Source organism: Apium graveolens, chromosome 5 (genome assembly GCF_009905375.1).
Source record: "Apium graveolens cultivar Ventura chromosome 5, ASM990537v1, whole genome shotgun sequence".
Classification (NCBI taxonomy): Eukaryota; Viridiplantae; Streptophyta; class Magnoliopsida; order Apiales; family Apiaceae; genus Apium; species Apium graveolens.
Window position 1 is genome coordinate 215,454,689 of NC_133651.1, and position 23,370 is coordinate 215,478,058.

At 33.2% G+C, this 23,370-nt stretch overlaps 1 protein-coding gene and 1 long non-coding RNA gene across 2 annotated transcripts; both read left to right on the forward strand.

The window, feature by feature from the left end:
* The first annotated feature begins 13,587 nt into the window (after positions 1-13,587).
* On the forward strand, positions 13,588-15,747 carry LOC141724816 (uncharacterized). Its single transcript, XM_074527095.1, has 4 exons — positions 13,588-13,836; positions 13,941-13,994; positions 14,795-14,920; positions 15,162-15,747. The coding sequence occupies exons 1-4, from the start codon at positions 13,744-13,746 to the stop codon at positions 15,276-15,278; spliced, it is 390 nt and encodes a 129-aa protein (XP_074383196.1). The 5' UTR covers positions 13,588-13,743; the 3' UTR covers positions 15,279-15,747.
* A 4,154-nt stretch (positions 15,748-19,901) lies between these two features.
* Positions 19,902-23,322, forward strand: LOC141661596 (uncharacterized). The gene is made up of 2 exons (XR_012550042.1): positions 19,902-20,294; positions 22,920-23,322. It is a non-coding gene; the product is annotated as an uncharacterized LOC141661596 (long non-coding RNA).
* The last annotated feature ends 48 nt before the right edge of the window (positions 23,323-23,370 follow it).

A 23,370-nucleotide genomic window follows, 5' to 3' on the forward strand; every position in this document is an offset into this window, starting at 1 on the left:
TTCAACCCAACATTACTACTTATCCTGCTACACCTGATCTGGCACTTCAAAACTCTCTTCGGGAATAGGAAGGAACACTCTTGGTATAAGAGGGTCCCGCTGCTTGACTCGCTTCTTGACTATGCGGGTCCTGATGGGTTTCATTCTCTACCTTAACTGTAAAACAATAGGAGTGACAATAAAAGAAATGAGCCAAAATTGCTCAACAAGCCTGCAACAATATATATATATCTTATAAAGAGAGAGAAATAAATGAACCAATAAACTGCTGGTTTGAACAACCATCTGTATCTGTATATGATAATAATTTGCCAACACTGGCGAGTGCCAAATGAACAAGACTGGAACAAGAACCAACATATGCACTATAACCTGCTGATCAGTCAGAATATAGTGCGGATCTATACCCAACTGCATAGACCCAACCAACATTAGGAGTACTCAGGCAACTATGGCCTATTAAATAATGGTCTGGGTAAAACCCAGTCCGTAAAGTAACCATCCAGTCCAAGGCTTAGCATCCGGAATAATCGGAATGCTATTGATATATCCCAACACCAGGATATACCAGACTATATGTAACAAGGGTAAAGGAATTGAAATATGAACAGGGAATTCAATAAATTGGGTAAATCAAGAATTTAAATGAAATGGAACAAGTGATAATAAATGGGTAACAGTGTATATGAACAATGACTATCAAAGAGAATTGATATGATGGAAAAGAAATATAAATCACTATTCTGAATTTAGAATAGGGGAAAAACTTGCCTTGCGCGTACTTAACCTGGTTTAACTTACTGCCTTCTGACCCTAGCTTGCTCTGCCTTGCTAACACTGAACAAATCATGGAAAGATAGGTGTTTAGATAATTTACTACATACGTGTATCTTGAATTGATATCACGCAACCTTATCAGTCTACCCATGCGTTTCTATCTGACTCGCATATATATATATATATACATACATTTATACAGCACATCTATTCACATAATCACATAAAGCACGTAGCACGTAAAGCACATAATTAATTTCTAGATTTATAATTATTTTTAGAATCAATTCTGGGCTTATACCTGCATTACTAGTCATATCTGATTTTATTATAATTTTTTCGGGATTTATTCAACTTAGTTATACCCCTATTAGGGCCTACGAACTATTAATTATCACAAGATCACTCTCTTCCGGGAGAATTTATGACTCACAATTATTTTTATTGGATTCGTCTCATTTTTCTGAGTCTAGGGGTCTTCGTTTTGCTCAAATCAGACTAACGGTTGAATTATTATGAATTAAACAAGATTTAATTAATTAATAATTAATTATAATTAAATAATCCTTAATTATATTTTTACATAATTAATTAATAATTATTGTATTTTAAAATAATTAATCCCTAATTATTAGAATTAATTACTATTTATTACAATTATTTACAAATTAATAATACTTACTCGATCAAATCGATTATTTATAAATAAAAATCGATACAACTAACTGATACAATACTTATCGAATAAATAAATATTATTCGAATCATAATTCAACGAGCAACTACTCGTATAAATACGAGCTACTCGCGAATTCTCGAATAACTAACGCTCGAATAATAATTCTTATTATCGAATCACTATTCGCAATATTAACTAATTATCGGATCAATAATTGTATTATTTAATCCTTATTTATTAATTAATTACCTAACTATTAATTAATTACCTAATTATTACTTAATTAGATAACTAATAAATAATTAGATAAATAATTAAATAATTAATTAAATAATTAAATTCGAATTTATAAATTCATAAAATAATTCAGAAATTAATACTATTTTTCAGAATTTAGAACTAATTTTTAATTAATTATTAGAATTTTTAAAATCTGATTTTGATTTACTAAAATATAAATAAATAATTAATAAATCAAAAACACAATTCAGGGAATTGGTTTCAGGTTTTGGGGATCAAACCCGGGTCGATTTCCGGGTTAGAACCGGGTCGAACCCGGGTCGACGAAGAACACTCCTGGCTGCCCAGAAACCCGACGCCGGCGGGGATTTTCCGTTGAAAATCCGGCGAACCAAAACAACGTCCAAACACCACGGTTCCAAGCTGGTTTTGCTTCGTTCTTCACCGAAAACACCACAGGGACGTCCTCCTCTTTCCTTCGTCCTTCCTCCCCGTCGAACCAGACCGGCGAACACGAACAGCGGCGGCGTCGCCGCTTCTCCGACAACCAAGAAACGGACACCAACAGGCACGAAACCGGTGTCGTTCGACTCGCAAAACAACGATCTAACTGCTCGTAATCATCAAAACATCCAACAACAACTCAATCACAAAACCCGAATTCAAGAACTAAACCCGAAAATTACGAAATTAAAAACAAGAAATCAAACAACAAAAATGATTACATAATTGAAAACTACGAATCACAGGCTTCAAAACGAGTACTCACACGTTCGATTTGGATGCCGGAATCACGATCAAAATTGACTTTGATTCTCCTGCCCTGTTCTTCACTCAAACCCTAACCCCTTTTCTTTTTATTTTATTTTTTTTTCTGATTTTTAATAGTAATTAACTGAATAATTAATTATAAATCTGGTATTTATATTTATGAAAATAATACCCCTAAATAAAATTAAGGGTCTAATTACACTCCTAATAAAAATATTTGGCCCCAATTTTTATAATTTTTGGGTATTAATATTGAATTTTTAAATATCCAATAAATACAAAATAAATGCTAAAAACTCCCAAAAATTATGAATATTACAAAAATGCAAAGAAAAATGATATATGATAATTTCATGATCATATAAAAATAAAAATGTGATTTTTGTGGGGGTTTTGGTACCCGAAGGGGTCCGGAAAAAGTCGTTTTTCGCGAAAAAGGTCAATTGGTAAAACGTCTAGGGGTTCAGAATAGCGATACGGTATAGGGCATTTTTGGCAAAATAGGGCCAATGATTTTGTTTGAAATACGGGCTTTTAAAACATAGTTTTGAGCTGTACAGGTTTTGATATAATATATATAACTGACGATAGAACGCTCAATAAATATCCAAAACACGTTTTGATCAAAACAACCAACACATAACACATAGCAGTTAGGGTTCAACGACTTAACACATTTAATCACATAATAATACACATAATTTATTATTATTATAATATAATACAAGCGTAATTCCTCGGTCGTTACAATGAGGCTATGAGTAGTGTTGACTCAGAGAAATGGCATAGTGCCATAAAATCCGGAATGGAATCTATGTATACGGTATACGTAAGAATGATTAGAGCAGATAGCCAGGTGGAGACCTTTAAGGCCAGGCTTTTGGCAAAAGGATTCAAACAAAGGCAATGGATTGACTTTGATGAAAACTTTTACCTGTAGCCCTGTTAAAATCAGTTCAGATTTTGCTTGCGATTGCTGCTTACTACGACTATGAGATCTGGCAATTAGCCAGATGGTTTTCTTTCCAAGAGAAATGAAAACCTAGTGTATAAGCTACTGCGAACCATATGTGGTTTAAAGCAAGCTTCTCGAAAGATGGAACATTCATTTTGATGAAACAATCAAAGAGTTTGATTTTATCAAAAACGCAGATGAACCATGCGTCTACAAAAGGGTTAGTGGGAGTGCGGTAACATTTCTTGTATTGTATTGAATTAGAGTTGACACACATAACAACATAGCAGACCCACTCACAAAGCTACTTTATGAAAGTCACTTTGATCGTCATGAAGACAAGATGGGTATTAGATACCAGAGTGATTGGCTTTAGTACAAGTCGGAGATTGAAAGTAATATGTCCTAAGTCCAATCATGTATTAGGATTTAGGAATAACTTTTATGTAATCTGTTTTGATTTCATTGATATTAATAAAAGACTTGTTTTTTTTATTACGGGCTCTATCTATTTAAGTGTTTAAATAAGATATACCATAGTTTAGAGTAAAGCTTTTTATGGATTATGATGAGATCATAATAGTGAGACCTAAAAAGGTGATAACTCTAAACTTAAATAGTTCCTGGTCATAGGATTACTAACGGATAATTAATAATTCGCAAAGATCGGTACATACTATGTTTGCTTCATTATGAAGGATGTCTGTTCTCATAGACATTTGTGTGGTGACACTATAGCTAGTATGTAGGTGCTTAATATAGAATAAGTTCACTGAACATGACTCGCACGGCTGAACAACTGATGGAGTTCACTCACGTGTTAGCAGTTGTTCACATAGTGATAGTTGTACAAGTATCCTTAGACTTGAGGTCATCATAGTCATCTTGTGTACACTGAACTATGCTTTGGTTTAGTTCTTAGTCTCTAGGGACAATTATTAGGGCTCTTCTGGGTATAGGAATTTGTACACGAAGATAGTGTATGATCAATAAAGGATCTACCCCTTCCAGTGAAGGAAGCGAATATTCAAGGCTGATCCACTTATGCTAGTTCAGGAATCTCTGGCCAGAGTGAATGAAATTAGAAAGGAGTTTCTAATTTGCATAGAACTACGCATAGTAAATGGTAAGCAAGTGATTGAATTAGATAGGCTTGACACGAGATCCATGCCTTGTATTTAATCGGGACATTGTAGGGTAGAAGGAGTTTATTGTATGGTAACTATTCACTGAATAGGTTCTTGGTATTCTAAGCAGTGAATTCATATTATCCGGATAGTCGCGATATGCTGAGAAGTATCCCTCACGATGTAGAATAAATGTGATTAATTAATTAATCATATTTAATAAATTAGAGAATTTATATAAATAATGATAAAATAGTTTTATTATTATTTATTTCTACCACCGGCTTAATATTGAACCTACAGGGTCACACCATAAAAAGAGAATGATTTAATGGTGGAGGAATTAATTAATAATGGCTAATAATTATTTATTTATGAAATAAATAATTAATTGGCAAATTTAATAATTGATTAAATGAGATTTAATTGATTATAAATTAATTAAGAAAAGTTCTTAATATTATTAATTAAAGGATTTAATTTTTGGAAATTAAATCAATAGAGAGAATTATTTCTAAAGTGTTTAGAAAAAGGATTAATGATTAAAAGGTGTTTTAATTATTAATGAGAATAATAAATGGGATAATAATAATAATATTTATGGGAAAATTTCAGCTGAAAATTTTGCCTATAAATACACTATTATAGACCCTAATTTGATTCCAACCTCGAAACCCGAAAACCCAAAAAGTTTGGAAAACCCAATTCTCTCCACCTCCTTCCTCCTCCTTAACATCGTTTTCTTGGTGGATACCGGTGGAGTGTTTCACACTTGAGGAACAACTGCTAAGGATCTCTGATCGTTGTCTCTGAATTATTTTAAAAGGTTAGATTCGATCCCTCAAATTTTTATTCACGATTTATATGCTTTTATTTAGATTTTGTATGTGTAAAAGTGTTTTACCATGACCCCGCTGCGTTAAAAATCCAACAACTGTAACCGACTCAATGTGCACTCCTCGCTCTGTGTCCTGAGTATCATCTATTGGTCTGTATGCTTCCATTGTGAGTAATGGAAGTGTGCTTGACTCAGTACAGGATGTCATGGCCCTATGGCGAATTTCAATAGATTCATCCTGTTGATAGAATGTCTCTAGTAACTGTTCACTGGCCATATCAAAGTCCATGTTCTGTTGGGAGGACAAGGATGGGATTTCAGATGCCTCAGTAAATGTTCTTCTTTTCTTGGGAGGAGGCAGAGCTGAGGGTTCATTCACATCCAACAACATACTACTTCCTACTAACCTTCTAGGTAACATTTTAGACAGTGGGGGAGAGGTTGAGATAGGTTGTGACTCTGTGTTTGGCTCTATGATCTGGGATTGAAGCCGCGGTTCTACAACTTCATGGTCAGCCCTATCAACCACTGAGGGTCTTTCAACAGAAGTAGGAATAGTTTGTGAGTGAGGAATAATTACCTGCAGTGGAAGAGCATCTGATGTTTGAGCCTGGGTGGCTTGAACCACTGGAGGTTGAGCTTGCTGTTCATGACCGGGAAGATTGAAAATTGGTAAAGGAATGTAAGTGACCATGAAAGCAGATACAAGTACTGGAACTTGCATGAATTTGAAGGTTGTGTCTTGGTGTGTGTAAATCTTTTTTCTTACTGGAGGGGGTTCAGTTACTGAAGAGATAGCAAAAAGAGCCTTATGCTCAGGTGTGAGAAGATGTTCTGCTATAAGCATAAGAAAACGAGCGTAGTAGCACGAAACCCTACGATTTGTAGAATGATCACGTAAAGCAGTAGTGAGACGTCTCAGAAGAATGGGTAAAAGTAGTTTTCCAAAATTGATCCTTTGATTGAAAACAACCGCAAGACCAATATACTGTAGAGCGGAAGTGATGTTGTGAAAGTTGGATTTAGTGCAGTTGGCAAACACTTTGGAAAGTGTATCGAAGAAAATATCCCATTCAGAAACCAAATTGGATTTAGACAACTTGGTTAAATTAATCACCCCCTGATAGTGAATAGCATGGAAAAAGTTTGAAATATCATTTTCAGAGGGTAAATTACAGAAATTGTCCAGTGGAAAATTTAACGCTCGATTGACGACTGTTTCATCAACTACATATTGTGTGTTTGCCACGGTGAATGAAAAAGATTTAAAATCATCGGCCACAGTAGAGGTTGTGCAAATGTCTCTGAGCAGATCGACATTTAATAGAATAATTGATTTAATATCAGAGCTAACAATCGAATGGTCATTTAAAAATCTAATCCACGGCTTAAATTTTTCCACATCATACTTTTCTGGATTAAAATAACCAACAAGATTATGTGAGACAATTTGGAAATTGAGAGCCATTAAAAATTATAATAAAACACACACTTTCAGAATTTTAAGAGTAATATTAAGAAAATTCGAATTAAAAAAATTTAATAATTTGAATTAAATCAATTATATCCGAAAAATTTAGAAAGTAATGTATCTCGTTAATGTTCTTAACTCACAATAAAAGATCTAAAAAACGCACAAGACACAAAACAAAATTAACTAAAAATACCCAAAAACAAACAAACACAAACTGATTTTGAAGGGAACAAAAAATGAATTGAAAATAGTTTTAAAAAAAAATCAACAACACTTCCTTACTGTATGTATACACACGAATAAGTATATATATAACAGTAAAGTGTGCTGAGTAAAAACTCGAGCAAGAAGACAACAATGGCGGTTTGTGTTTGATCGAATAGAGAGAGAGAGAGAGAGAAACAAGAGAGAAAACTGTTGGAATTGAAAAACAAATGAACTGATTATAATTACAAAACAAAGAAAGACAATAAGTAGGACAACTGGTATGACAATCGAGGAAAGTCATACCGATTGTCTTTCCGATTGTCATACCAGGCAAATGGAAATAAAAAATAAATACTAAAAATATAACTGGTATGACAATCTGATAGTCATACCGATTGTCATACCAGTATAAAATACATGGATTAAAACAGAATAAACTAGAAAGACAATCGATAGTCATACCGATTGTCATTCTAGTATAAAAAAAATAAAAACAAATAAATCTGATATAAATTTTATTACTGGCAAGACTATTGATAGTCATACCGATTGTCTTGCCAGTATAAAATTAAACTGAAAAATAAAATTAAACACATATATATACTGAAATGACTTTCAGCAAGACAATTACAATTGTCTTGCCGATTGTCATTGCAGTAACAAAAAAATTATAAACAGGATTTGAATATACACAGTTACAGAATTTATATACAAAAAAAAAACAATATTTCAGAAGTAATTATATTTTATTCCAAAAGTAGACATCTGTTGAATTTTAGCAAATAAAATTCATAGATAAATATTTTTAGAGAAAATAAAATATTCTGAGATATTAAAATTAACAAGTAGAATAAATAAATAAGATAAGATAATAAAACTTACATAGAAATAAGCAAGAATTATGAAAAATATGATAAAATAAATTTGCAAATGAATTTTTCATTTATGAAAAATTCATTGGTAAATTCATTCAAGAACATATTTTAGATATTAACAAGTTTAATCACTAAAGCTATTCAACATACCCAATTTACCAACTAATTTGGTAAATGTGGATTCGTCAAGAGGTTTAGTGAAAATATCTGCTATTTGTTCTTCTGTTGGAACAAAAAATAGTTCAACAGTACCATTCATGACGTGCTCTCTAATAAAATGATACCTGATGTCAATGTGCTTGGTCCTTGTATGTTGCACAGGGTTGTTGGTGATGGCTATTGCACTTGTATTGTCACATAGAATAGGTATTTTGTTCAATACAGAGCCATAGTCCCGTAGCTGATTCCTAATCCACAAGATCTGAGCACAGCAGCTGCCAGCAGCAATATATTCAGCCTCGGCCGTTGAATTGGAAACTGTTTGCTGTTTCTTGTTGTACCATGAGACTAGTCTGCTACCTAGGAATTGACAACTCCCTGAGGTGCTTTTCCTATCAACAACACTTCCTGCGTAATCTGAATCTGTATATCCAACAAGGTTAAAACCAGATTCTTTAGGGTACCAAATACCTAGATTTGGTGTTCCCTTAAGATATCTCAAGATTCATTTAACAGCAACGAGATGAATATCTCTAGGATCCGCTTGGAACCTTGCACATAAGCATGTAGCATACATAATATCTGGTCTACTTGCAGTAAGATAGAGTAACGAGTCAATCATACCTCTGTAGCTTGTGACATCTACCTTAATGGAGTTTTCACATGGTCCAAGCTTGACAGTTGTAGTTGACGGAGTCCTTGCTGATGCAGAATCCTCTAGATTGTACTTTTTGAGGAGTTCCTTGAGATACTTGGATTGACAAATAAAAGTTCCATCTAACCTTTGATTTACTTGTAATCCAAGAAAGAACTTCAGCTCTCCCATCATGCTCATTTTAAATTTGCTGTGTATTAACTTAGCAAATCTCTTACATAGATTATCATTAGTAGACCCAAATATTATATCATCCACATAGACTTGGACTAATATAGTATCATTCTTATGCTTTTTAGAAAAGAGAGTTTTGTCTATGACACCTCTAATAAAGTTATTTTCAATAAGAAATTCAGAGAGAGTGTCATTCCATTTTCTCGGAGACTGTTTGAGTCCATAGATAGCCTTGAAAAGAAAGTAGACAAAATCCAAATGATCTGGATCTTCAAAACCAGGAGGTTGCTCTACATACACCTCTTCATCCAGCTTTCCATTCAGAAAGGCACTTTTGACATCCATTTGATAAACTTTAAAGTTAGAGAATGTTACAAATGCGAGAAATATCCTGATGGCCTCTAGTCTAGCCACTGGAGCATAGGTTTCATCATAATCAATGCCTTCAGCTTGAGAATACCCTTTAGCTACCAGTCTTGCTTTGTTTCTTGTAACCACATCATCTTCATCTAGTTTATTCCTGAATACCCACCGAGTACCAACAGCTTTCTTGTGTGTAGGTCTAGGTACCAGTTTCCAGACTTGTTGATGTTCAAACTGATTGAGTTCATCTTGCATAGCAATCACCCAATCTGGATCAGTCAGTGCTTCTTCAATCTTCTTAGGTTCCATCTCAGAAAGAAATCCTGAGAATAGACATTCATTTTGAGTAGCACGTCTAGTTCTGACTCCAACATCTGGATCACCAATAATCAACTCAAAAGGATGAGCTTTATTCCAGACAGTCTGTCTTGGAAGATTTGATCTTGATGATTCGCCTCGAAACACATTGGGATGTTGTGTCCTACTAGTTGATCCTTCAGCATCTCCCCCTGAGTTGTTGTCAGGTTGACTTGATGATTCTTCGTCAGTAGCAGTGGTATCTCCATTGTTACCAATGTTTCCATCACCATTACCTTGAGTATCATCATGATTAACAGGTTCTTCACCAACAACAACCTCAGGTTCTTGATCATGTTCTGATTCTGAATCTGACATATCATCAAACTTCAGTTTCTCAGAAGGATCTTCAGTTTGGATACTAGGGACTTTAGTGTCATCAAATGTAACATTTACACTTTCAGTTACTTTGTGTTGATCAATGATATACACCCTGTATGATCTTCTTCCATATCCAACAAAAATACCCTCATATGCCTTTGCCTCAAATTTACCACGATGATCATCTCCATCCTTAGGACGAAGCATCTGGCACCAAATACATGAAAGTATTTGATAGAAGGTTTCTGTTCATTCATAATCTCATAAGGAGTTTTCATGAAGTCTTTGTTGATTAGAGTTCGATTCTGAGTATAACATGCAGTATTGACAGCTTCAGCCTAAAAGTACATTGGAAGACATGATTCACTTAACATCGTTCTTGCAGCTTCAATCAATGTACGATTCTTCCTTTCTACCACTCCATTTTGTTGAGGGGTTCTAGGAGCTGAAAATTGTCTGGTAATCCCTTTGTCTGTACAGAATCCATTGAGAAGTGAATTCTTGAATTATGTTCCATTATCTGACCTTATTGCTCTAACAGGGACATTAGAATCTAACTCGATCAACTTGATATGATCAATCACAACTTGTGGTGTTTCATCCTTAGAGTGGAGGTATAAAACCCACGTATACTTGGAATAGTCATCAACTATCACAAGACAGTAACACTTCTTTGACATCGAAAGAACATTAACTGGTCCAAATAAATCCATGTGCAATAATTACAGAACACCAGTTATGGAGGATGTGTCAGTGCCTTTGTGACTTGCTTTCTTTGACTTTCCTTTCTGGCAAGCCTCACACAGTCCTTATGGGGAAAATTCCAGCTGAGGCAGACCTTTGACCAATTCTCTTTTGACAAGAGAATTCATTATTTTGAAATTGAGATGGGAAAGTCTCTTGTGCCATAGCCAACTCTCATCTGACGATGCCTTTGAATAGAAACAATTGACTTCAGGATTGCTTCCAGAGTTCATGTCAGCTATGAACAGATTTCCTTTCCGGATTCCCATCAAGGAGGGTTTTTCATTTTTCTTGTGCAGAATCTGACACTTCAGCTTATCGAATAAAACATTGTAGTCGTTGTCACAGAACTGACTAATACTAAGCAGGTTATGTTCAAGTCCTTGCACAACATACACATTTTCAATGATAACATTACCAGCTAGGAAACAGCCATATCCCTCAGTTAGACCTTTGCTGTTATCTCCAAAGATAACCACTGGGCCAGCTTTCTCAACCACATTTGATAGCAGGGCTCTATCTCCAGTCATATGTCTTGACGATCCGCTGTCAAGAATCCACACTACCGGTTGCACCTGTTTAATGCCCTGCAATACAAATGGATTAGACCTTCTTCGGAACCCAAGCTTGGTTGGGTCCGGCATACTTGTAAAATTGGCCTTTATCAGGCAAAACAACATTCTTAACCTTTATGTTCTCAACTTTCTCAACGACTGGACATTTGACCTTGTAAACAGCCTTGACAAATTTCTGTTTAGGCTTAGGCACAAATGTCTCCTTTCTAGCTTTAGGAGGACTAGCAGTCTTAGATCTATTATGCTTCTTATTATTCACATGCTGACGAGGAGTAGTCTTATCATTAGGAACATGCTTACCATTAAAATAAGCATACATCAAATTAAAAGCACAAGACATACAATCAGGAACACCACATGCTTTATGAGAGGGATTAACAACATGCAACTTATGCATGGTAGACATGGCATTTTTGTTATCCACCTCATGTGTGTCTGAGTTAGTCTCAGTTGCTTTCACAACTTTGACTGGAACCTTTGACACACTTGACTTGGAAACAACTTTCTCATTAGCAAGATCTTCAGCACAGATTTCTTCTTGAATAATAAATGAGGTCTCATCAAATGGTTCAACAATTGATTTTTTATAGAGGGGTTCATCAACACCCTTAAGCACATGTGGTACTTCCCTACCTTTAGCACAGACATGGGGAGGGGAGTTTATTCCCAATTCTCCAATAGCAACATTATAATCATAACCTACTCCAGATGTTTGATTAATAGCTTGCTTATTGTAGAACTCTTTAGCCTTAGAGCAAGAATTAAAGTAAGCTTTGACTTTAGTCTTAAGACCGGTGATCTTGTTTGAGAATAGTTTCGAGTTGTCTATAACAGTCAACTCTATTCTCTAGAAAAGATACTTGTTCTTTTAATTTATCTTGATTAATGTGCACAAGTCTTAATTCATTGACCTCTTTCTCAAGGTCTTTGATTTGTTGAGTTAACATTTCATTATCACGACGAGCACAATCTAAGGAGTCTCTTAGATGATAAACTAATTCAGCATCAGTAAATTTTACCTCTTTTCTTGACGATGAGGTGTTTGCATCACTAGCCATGAGAGCAAGATTCCCAACTTTTTCATCTTCACTGTCAGTATCATCCCAGCTTCTTCCCTTTGCCAGGTAAGCCCTTTCAGATTTACTCTTCTGATTAGAATCATAAGAGTTCTTCCTAACTTGTTTTGCCTTCCTGCATTCTGTGGAATCACGTTAGGATTTTAAAACTGAACCATTAGTTAATTTGGTCTAGTTTATATAATTTTTTAACGCGGAATCTTTACTTTTTGGTTGTATATTAAATTCTAAAAGTCAATTTATAAAATTTTACGACTTACACGAAACTCACAAAATAATAATTAATTCATTGTTGTTTTCACAATTATAATATAACTGAAATCAGAGAGAAAATAGAGAGAAAGATGATTAAGAATTTTATAATACGATATCACTTCATTTATAAAATTTACAAATCATAAAAGCATAAGTTATTTATGAACTTAACTATATATTTTAAGTATTGTACTAGTGGATATCATATAATATTATATAATCTTGAGCGTTTAAATTAATTTTCAAGTATTAGAATCAGATTATCTTTAATTATTCTTGTTACACTTATTTTATTTAGCTAATGATTATTTACTACTTTTTCTTAATATAATACTTCATCCGTCTCATAATTGAGGCTACTACAAATTATAGTACCATATTTGATTTTTAAAATTTTCTTTTTTATACACAAAGTTGAATATTGAATTTTTATTTGGAAGAAAAGAATTTTAAAAAAAATTAAGACAACTATATTTAATAAGAGCTTTAAAATGCGTGCCGAGTCCCCGTCTCCCGATGTAAAGAATTGGATGGGATGAGGAAATATTATACTTCGACTTATTATATTTCATTTTAAATTATATAAACTTGGAAAATAAAAATTAAATTATTTTAAATAAATTAATTTATTTGTTTAATATAATTGTGGGATGCAAACTGTTATATTATATAATTATAGACCTAAAATGAGATTCAAGATAAAATATGAGATATAGACTTTAATTTATGTTTGCATAAATTTTTTGAAAATATACATTACCAGAAATATCCCTCTGACAATAACATTAACGTCTGACTTAACGACTTAACGTCTGAAACATTAAAGTAATGTTTAGGCATTTCTAAATTTTGGGGTGCAAACTGTTTTAATTTAAAATATTAAATCTGAAATTAATTCGGTCAAAGTTTTGGTATGTAAATTACAAATTAGTTTTAAATAAAACAACCCAAAGTCCCTGGGCCAGCGAGAACACCATTATCATTTATCAATTGGGGAAAATTTATACACTTCTTTTCCATCTACAGAACCAACTTTTATAAACATTATTCGACGCCAATCAGATTTGAATTAGGGCACAGAAAACACGGGTTCGGATCTTCAATCGGGCTGGGATTCGAGGATGACGTCAACTAATGGATCCGGGTTAGGGTTTGATGTGTATTCGGGTTCTTCTGTAGCTGCACCAATCGCCTCCTCTAATATTGGTTTTCAGGTACTTTTTTTTATCAATAAATATATATATGTATTTTATATGTGTTTTCATGATTGTGGTGTTAATTTGTTTGTTTATATTTTTGAATTTGTTTATGTATGCAGTTATTGAAAAAGCATGGGTGGAAAGAAGGAACTGGACTCGGTGTTTCGGAGCAGGTATTATATACATGATTTGTTTCTGTACAGATTATGTGTATTTTTTTGTGTTGTTTGATCGTAAACTAGATATGAATTGTGAATACGGAGTATAAAACGTGTTTAGTGTCCCTGTCCAATGAGTCTAAAATGTTTGGTTTTGTTGAAATTGGTAAAATATGAGTATTAGGATTTATAAAATTTCACGGAGTAGTTTCTCAACCTTTTCTAGGCTTTTATATTGATTAATCTGTTTAAGGTTCGAAACAATATGCTTAATTATGATCCAGGAGTTAAAATCTAGGACAAGAAGGATGCCTTGTCGTTTAGTTAAAATCTAGTGACCACTTTGATATTTAACCCTTTATTTATGTTATTTATTTTCCAAGTGCTAGTGATAGTTGTAGAGGAACGAATGAATTGATGACACGTTGCTCGTGACTAGTGAGTTTTTGTAATTACAAATAGGAAATTAAATTACACGTTGCTAGTGACTAGTGAGTTTGTGCAAGTACAAAATAGAAAATTAAATTACTCTCTCTTTTAAGTTATTTTTTGCTCTCAAACATCCTTATCTCTTAGCTAATTCTAACCCTAAACACCCTAATTTTAGACACTTTGAACAATATATGCTTGAATTATGATCCCTAGAGTTATTGAGATTGCTATCAGAGTTTAGGACAGGAAGGGTGCCTTGTCGTTATAAATGTGTACTTTGCAGTTATATTCATTCTTCTGTTTGTTGGATCATTTCTTTGTGCAGAGTGGTTTAGAACAACAAATTCTTATGATGATGGTCAATAACTTTTTTTTCTTGGTAGGGAAGATTGGAACCTGTAGAGGCTCATTTGAAGAACAATAAACGTGGTTTAGGATCTGAGAAGCGTAATAAAACCCCTCGGTCAGAAAAGCCAGACAATCAAAATCCTGACAGGAAAGCCAAAACTGTAAGTTTCACTGACTATTTATGCCAAGGGTTACATGGTGATGCATTTTCATTGTGTATTCGATTATATTTTTGTTTGTTGATGATTATGTTGACAAGTCAAGATATTGTAATTAACAAATGCAAGGAAATAAGTATGCTAATTGACTTTATTTTTTCCATTTTGCTTTGAAGTAATGCTATATTTTTCCTTCAGACGTGCATCGGTGCATGTACTAATTTAATTATGTTACTTATTTTAGCCTACCGAAAAGAAAATATCAAAAAAGATGAGGAAGCTGCAAGAATTTGAAAAGAAGCTGCAAGAGAAAGAGTTTGAGCGGGCCTTTTTCAGGGAGTTCTGGCCTGATAATGTCTAGTGGATCAACAACCCTTCTAAACAACACCACTGCCTCCATGAACATGTGTTAATTCATTGCCTTCTCACAGTGTACTGTTTTTTGTATGCTATCCTGTACATGTTACAAGGACCCTTCATAGTTCAAAATTCGTGGTGCGGCTGGACTGACTGCAGATATAGAAGGCAATTAATCACGTGTCAGTATAGTTGTTGCTGAATAGAAATTGATATTATGTTCTGAGCTAAGAAGCAGGGACACTTGGGTCGCTGCCAAGTCCCCGTGTCACGGGTTCTTGGACACACGTATCCCGTATCGGACACGCGGATTCTTTCATGATATTAATATGAAATTTTATCTTTAAAAAATGTAGTTAAAATCTATTTAAGTAAACTACATTTACAAAAATTAAGTATCCATGTCTATTAGTTACTACAAAAGTATTGATTATTGTATTCTTTTTTGCATAAACTAAAATATTTTACTTGAATTTTTGTGTTTTAGATTGATAAATGATGCATTTGATTCATTTTTCATGCAATTTTTTGTTTTGTTAGTAAGTTTTATTATGTTTAACATGAAATATATATGATTTTTTTGTTTATTTTTCCTGTGTCCCCCGCACCCGTATCCCCATATTTTTATGTTTGTCGAATTCTCGTATCCTTGCATTACGCATTCGCACTCCCGCACCTAAGTCCCTAGGTTCTGAGTATACTGATGGAATTAAAGGGACGCTGCACTAGCACAGTAAATACTGTTATTCTTCTGTTTAATCACTGTCAGTTAAATATTGCTCATTGTTATTTTGCAACAAGTTTCGAAATTCGAATTGAATGGGAAGGCGTAGAGAAGAAATTGAATTTATATGGAAAGGTATGTTGAAAAAGAAATTAGCTGTTTGGTTATATGCCTGTTTGGGGTTTCATAAAAAAATGTAATTTATGACTTAAAGTTGAAAGGTGTTGTATAAGTGATATAAGTATTGTAATTCATAAGTTATTTAAGTGTTTGGATAATTTTACGTATAAGTTGATAATGTATTTGGTAAATCATAACTTATAAGTTAAATATAATATTTAAATTATTTTTTATTTTTTTAAAATATTTATTTAATTCAACAAATTCATATATACAAATTTAAAAATGAAAATAAAATTCTAAAACATAAATGTTTAAATTTGTGGTCAAAATGATATCCGTTTACATATCTTTTAGATTTTATATTTTAAGGAAGGACATATCTATTAGCTATATTTACTTATAAATTACGAAAACACACAAAAATATTAAGATATTTATATGTTTGAATAATTTTACTTACAGATCAATGAAGTATTCAGCATATTATGATTTAGATAGAATGATTGGAAAAGTTAATTGATTTAAAATAATAATTTAATGTGCATATAAAATTTTAAATTAAAACTTGAAAGCTTGAAAAAAGCATAAAAGCCGGCCTATATAAATTGAAACACAATGCTATTACCATATACCAAAATTCATTAACTAGATGCGCAATTAATAGTTATTGTGTTTTAAAATAATGATAGAATAATAAATAAACTGAATGAGCTCAACAGTAAATAGCTTGTGGAGAATGTGAGAATGAGAATGTACATGGTCACGTACTTTCTGTTTATTAACATATATATATATATATATGGATTATGGAGTGATGAGCTCGTTTAGTAACATTACCCAAACAGTCGGTGTAAATTAAAATGGGCTTTGAATGGAAATGAGTGTACTCAAATGGTTGCCCAAACAGGCCCTATATCTTCAATTAAGAAATGGTAAGTGTACAGAAGCTGAAGCCAACAGTCTAGATGCCAGAGTCTGAGATGTTCCTTTTGTCTTTGCAAATAAATTATAGATTGCTGTTAAGACTAGCACAATTTTCTTCATTTCAACCACCAAACCTGTTGCTGTGTAAATATCAATCTCAATTCTGAGCATTGCCCATCCCTCTGTCATCAGATGAAGCTGCCACTGGTGCACGTTTGGCATTGGCACAATTTTGAACCTGTGTTTAATGCATACGCTGTCAAGGAGTGTTCTCCAATTTTTTCCTATTTGAGGCCAGAATGGCAGTCGCCAGATAGTCATTACAGTAATATTTACCCTCCTTCACCAACTTAATTTCACTTCTTATACTTTCCTACATCGACCCTTGGTTTTGCTCCTTCCACCCTACCTATATTTAATAATGGGCATCCGCCCGCCCGGATCCGATACCCGCACCGTTTGGGTGAGATTCGGATAAATTTTTGGGTTCGTGGCGGGAAATGGGGAAAAGTACAAAAAAAATCATGGATTGTAGCGGAATCGGGGACCAGGATATTTATGCTGTGTTTCTTCAGCCCGGTACCTGAACGGGTCGGGTTGGGATCGGGTATTTTAAAATCCAAATCCAAATATTTTTGGGGTTATCCAAATCCAAATATTTTTGGGTTATCCAAATCCAAATCTGTCAGGTTTCGGATCGGATCAGATATTTTTCGGCTATCCAAAATTACGAATAATGTAGTTAAATTTAATATTATTTATACATACAAATACTTTTTTGGGTTTCGGGTTTGAATTAGATTAGGATTGGATTTCAGATCGGGTATCGGTTCAGTATAGTTGAACTCCAAATCCAAAATCTAAATCCAAAATTTCGGTTTCGGTATATCCAAAATTTCGGATTTCAGATCGGATATCCGTCGGATCAAATTAATTTATCATCTCTAATATACCATATTGCGGAACATTAGTTGCAAAGTAAGATTATAATAAGATATCATATGTTACCAACCATGAATGGTAAGATATATCACTTGATGGTTGGACTAACTACACCAATAAAATCGATAAAAATAATTTGATAACAAGTCCAATTTGCATAAGTTTCCATATGGTCTGTGAATGAAACTGAAGGAAAGATTTACTCTTAAACATAAGAAAAAATGTGTAATTGTGATGTTTTTCACATGAATTTTTATTAGTACGTTAGTACCGTTTATCTCTGTTCACCTATTCTAAAAATTGGTCAATTTAGATAATTATTCGGGCGAGTACTCAGATTTTGAAGATGGGCCGAATCAGATTTAAACAAGTATTCGGCCGATTACTCGGATGCCAAAAACAAATACTCGAAAAATTAACCGATTATTCGAATTTTGAAGACGTAATTTGACTAGATCCGATATTCAAGTTTTACGATCTCGATAACAACTATTGTCCACGAAGCACATATTTTGGCACTCCATGTCAATTTAAGGATTACTAGTGTAATAGCCCGTATACCGACATTTTGTTTCAAACGATTGTATTTATACAAAAATAATTTTTAAATACGATAAATGATTATTTTAACTTTTCATTAAATTGTCTTACTTTCTTTTCTTTGAATCCTGAACATAAATTTTTTTATCACCGATCCCCGCCGTCTCAGCCGGAACGGGATTCTCGCGGGATGCAGGAGATGTAGAGAATAATAAAAAAAATAATTTTATATTTTTAATATATATATATATATATATTTTTAAAAAAAGTATACTAATCCGTTATATATAAAAACATTGATTACATCTCATATTTTTAGTATAAAATCATATTAAAATTTATTTGTAATGTAAATGAATGATAAATTAAATATATATTATATTATAATATAAAAAAGTTGATCAATAAAATTATAGATTATTTTAAAATTATTATATTTTTTAAAATACCATTTTTAAAAAAAATAATTTAATATATATATATATATAAATATATAAAAAATTATCGGGGTTGACTAAGAGAATTTTTAAATGTGAAGTGAGTGAAAAAAATATAAAGTGTTGACATTTTTAAAATTTTATAATAAAACTACAAAAACTGAATAAAAAGGAGACACATAAATAATATAAACTAATATTTTACTTACTCAAAAATTAAATTAATAAAAAAGAATTTGTTAAAAAAAAGGATGCATCTAATAAAAACTTTAATGTAAACTCAAGAATATATGCAGTACAATGACACTGACATAAAATTTTTGAGTAGGAGATTTGGGGTTTAATAGATATAACAATATACCTATTTTTAACAAAAATTGTGTGAGAAATGACATTTTTATAATTTTTCAACAATAAAGGGCAATATTGTATTTTTGCCGCTATTAAAATGTGTTAATTTATCCCTAATCCTCTTTTAATATATAGAAGGAGATATAATATAAGTTAAACCACGAAAATTAAAAAAAACATCGTTAAATAAATAATATAAAGTAATATTTTATTTACTCAAAGTTAAAATAATGAAAAAAGATTATGATTGAAAGCGACTATGTGGTTTATTTAATAATTTTTTTTTTAAAAAATCAATGAGACATGTAGTATAAAGGCAATGACATGTAGTTTGACAATAGAAGTCATGGGTTGGAATATTCTTATATACACAATTTCTTAATTTTAGCTTAAATTATATATAGAGTGTCACTTGTATAATTTTTGAAAATAAAAGGATAAACTTAAATTTTAGCTTATTTATTTACAAAGAAAAGTCGAGGTTTCAAAATAAAAGGAGTTGGAATCGTTAAATCCCAAAGAAAGGCGAAAAAAAGGAGCAAAAAGAAAAAGGGAAGGCGAAAAGGACAGAAGGGTGACAAGTGAACATAAGTAAACTTGATAAAAATTTGAAACATAAGAGTGGGCCTATGACAATGTCTGGTCTGATGGATGTATCACATACATACTACCAACTTCACCTCGTGATTCGTGCACAACCAAAACCCCTCTTCTCCTCCCTCTTTCTTTAAACCCCCACATTCAGATATTCTACTGTTTTCTTCTACTGTTTCACTCCTCTTCTTCTAGCTTTTTCTTACTAAAGTCAAACTAATCTCTTGTTGTATTTTACTTCTTTCTTTGTGTAAATCAAGTTAGACTATCCTTCTAGGGTTTGAAATATGTCACCTTTTCTTTCAAATCACGCTCAGGAGCCTCTCATTGTATCTTCTGCACCTATGGCTTCTACTAACCCAAACATGGTAAATGCCCCTTTAAGGTAAGTATCTGATCTTGCATTCTTTTTTTGTGTAAAGGGTGTTTTTTTTATATTTGTATGTTTGTTTTTGGGTAGCCCTTGATTTTTGCTGTTGTTTTTTGACTGTGGTGTGACTGATGTTGTATTGTGTGTTTGGTGATTTAGCTAAATTAGGTATTACTTGCCTTTATATATTAGTTCTCTCTTTGTCGTGTGGATGAATTATTGTTGTTAATTTGATTGTTAGAAGATTAAGATTTTTGATTTGGTGAAATCGTAACGGTTGTTAATTTAGTTGGAACAGGTTCTTATTATTTTAAAGATTGTCGGGGAGTCCCCGGACTTTGGAAGATTCAAACTTAAGTTATGGATGTTGATTAACCCCTTTAGGATTATTGCATTTGTGAATGGAGGATTTGACACTGTTACGGCCGCTCATTAGAGCCACCATTTGTTGTTTAATGAACAGACAATCTAAGGTTTCCATTTGTGGATTGTGGTTATAGGTTGACAACATTAGAATATTGTTCTGTGGCTATTGATTTGACCCGATAGGACAAGAGTGTCTTGTCGGATTGGTGATTTATGACAAGAGAATTAGAATTTCTTTTGAAGCTGAGACTGACCAAGGAGAATAATCCATTTTCTAATTATAAAATGAGCTTTAAGAGTTAAGACTAGAATACCTTTGTTGATTGGTGGATGCTTCACGTATCAAAGTGCACTCTTTTGGTGAACATCCGTGGGAATGTTTACTATTATGGCTATTAATATAATAGTACTTACAATTTTTGTGGATCGTCTATATCTTTTTTTATTTGTTATGTAAGGTCACAAGGGACGAATGCCTATATTTCTCTTAATTATTAGGAACAAAGAAAATTACTCACCAGGAGCTTCTTAGAAGGTCTATTTGGAGAGTTCAGGGCGGATTACCAGATCAGCGATTTGAGGGTCTGAGTGTTATATTTTAGAGAATGTTATAGGTGAAGAGAACAATAGTTCAAAGTATGCTTGTCATCGTTATCGTCATGGGAGCATGTACGCAGCTGAATAGACTGCTAGACATGTTATTGGGGTATTAACATAGCCAAGAAACCGTGTTGTATCCCGTTGCTTGCATTGCAACTGCAGGTAAAAGAGTGATTTATCCATTAATAGTGTACTGATACTTTATGAAGACAAAGAATCTGAACGTTGGTGATTTTCTGAATTAAACATTTTAAATGCATGTTTATTTTAAATGTAGTAACAACCAGCAATTTATATCTTTTGTACTTATCAAAGATGTAAGTTAGTAAAATTAACCAAGTGAGTTTGTTCTTATCCATTTGTATTCTTAACTTGGAAACTGGTGTGCTGAATTTAGATAGTAAATATGTTCTTAAAACTATCTTTGAGCTGAGAGAATGGAGTGGAATATTGATGAGAAAATTGGTACTTATCGTTCTAAGTGAGAATGGTTACAACTGGCAAATAACTCTAAGCGAGAATGGTTACAACTGCCAAAATAACTAACGGAGAAGAGAAGAAGAGTTACACATGATTTGTAGTGGTCAACGAAGTGATGGAAGCAGATATTTCGGGGGAGGGGGGTGGATCACAATACCTATGGCATGCAAAGCGAGCACCTCTACCATACGAGACACATCCCCTTTGAATTTATACCCCACGCTGTACACCCCTTCGTTTCACCAGGTGCCAGCCAGTGCTTACTGCTCCATCTGGTACGAAAAATTACAAACTCTTAAAAAGATAAGGCGGTAAGAACACGGGGTACCGGGATGTTTACACATATATTTTATTAGGGAGTTATTGAGCCAAAAGATGGGAAAAAATAGGTGTTGCAACTGACTGAGACTAACTTCTCTTTCTGAAGTTGAGATGATGCAATACTGTAAATGGTTCAATAGTTTCTGCTCATAGCATGCTACAAATCCGACCTTATCACATTGTGTCTGCCTGTGCCTGGATTCAACAAATCATTATAACAGAGTTTATAGAATGAAAAGTGCAGATAAAGAAAAAGAGGTCACTTGTATACTTCCAGGTAGAAGAGTCTTAAATATTTATAGGAGAGGATATTTAGAGATCCTCATGGTTGGAAGAAATACCTCTGACCTTGTTGTGTCTGGTAGGGTTCACAAAGTGAAATCGGTTTACATAACTAAACTCGTGCTACATATTTAAATAAGATGGTTGCTCAGTTCCTTCTTAAACTTGACTTTTATTCTAGCATTGCAAACTATTCTTATTTGATATCTAGGGTTGCAGATCTTAAAGTAACTTTGAGTTTCAGTACACAAATAAACAGTTTAATTGCTGATACCTACATCTTATGACTCAGCCTCGTCTTAGATTATTGATGGAATTGTATAATTAAGTTTGCCAAGTCTATTAAAAACCTGTATAGCATTACTTAGAGGATCACATGTGCTTCAACAGCAAGGAATAGGGTAGTCTCTTGTTAAGAAGATAGTTTTACTTGGCTACATCAATGCAACAGGATAAAGTTTTATAGATTCCCAATACATATGTAAACATCTCGCAATTCAAGGGATACCTTTTATATAAAACATGAGACAACGGTTATTGAACTCACTACATTAGCATTGTACCTGATCCTTGTCGTTTCTGTAATGCCAGGTCCCGAACTAGCGGCGATGCTTTGGGAATTTTGCATTGTCGAAAGCTTGAAGATAATTAGTGAGAGCCCGTCTCCTGCAGCAGCTTTACTGGAACATGTAAGCTGCCAAGTCTACTAGAAGTAGTAGGGAATGAAGCCATCGGTCCGCCAATCATATCTTTGTTCAAAGTATTGTATTATATTGACATTTTATGAAATAGGATTCAAATATGTTGTGGTTTAGAGATTCAAATATCTTGTGGTTTAGTGCAGTTTACCTGCAAATTTTACCTTGAATAGTTTCACCTGAATTTTGTATCTATGGAACATTCCCCGTTTAGCAATATGATCAAGGAAGTGTTAATGCTACATAATTTTGTAGTAAGTTGCATTAATTTCAGAATTACAATATTTTAGTTTACATTTTTTCTGGGGAAACTATTTACAGCGTTGTTTAACTTCTAAGGAGGA

Bases quoted from the DNA above. Each gene is read 5' to 3' on its own strand.
- LOC141724816 (XM_074527095.1), top strand. From the start codon at position 13,744: ATGACGTCAACTAATGGATCCGGGTTAGGGTTTGATGTGTATTCGGGT. The intron at 13,837-13,940 runs GTACTTTTTTTT...TTATGTATGCAG, and splicing joins CCTCTAATATTGGTTTTCAG to TTATTGAAAAAGCATGGGTG. The intron at 13,995-14,794 runs GTATTATATACA...TTTTCTTGGTAG, and splicing joins GACTCGGTGTTTCGGAGCAG to GGAAGATTGGAACCTGTAGA.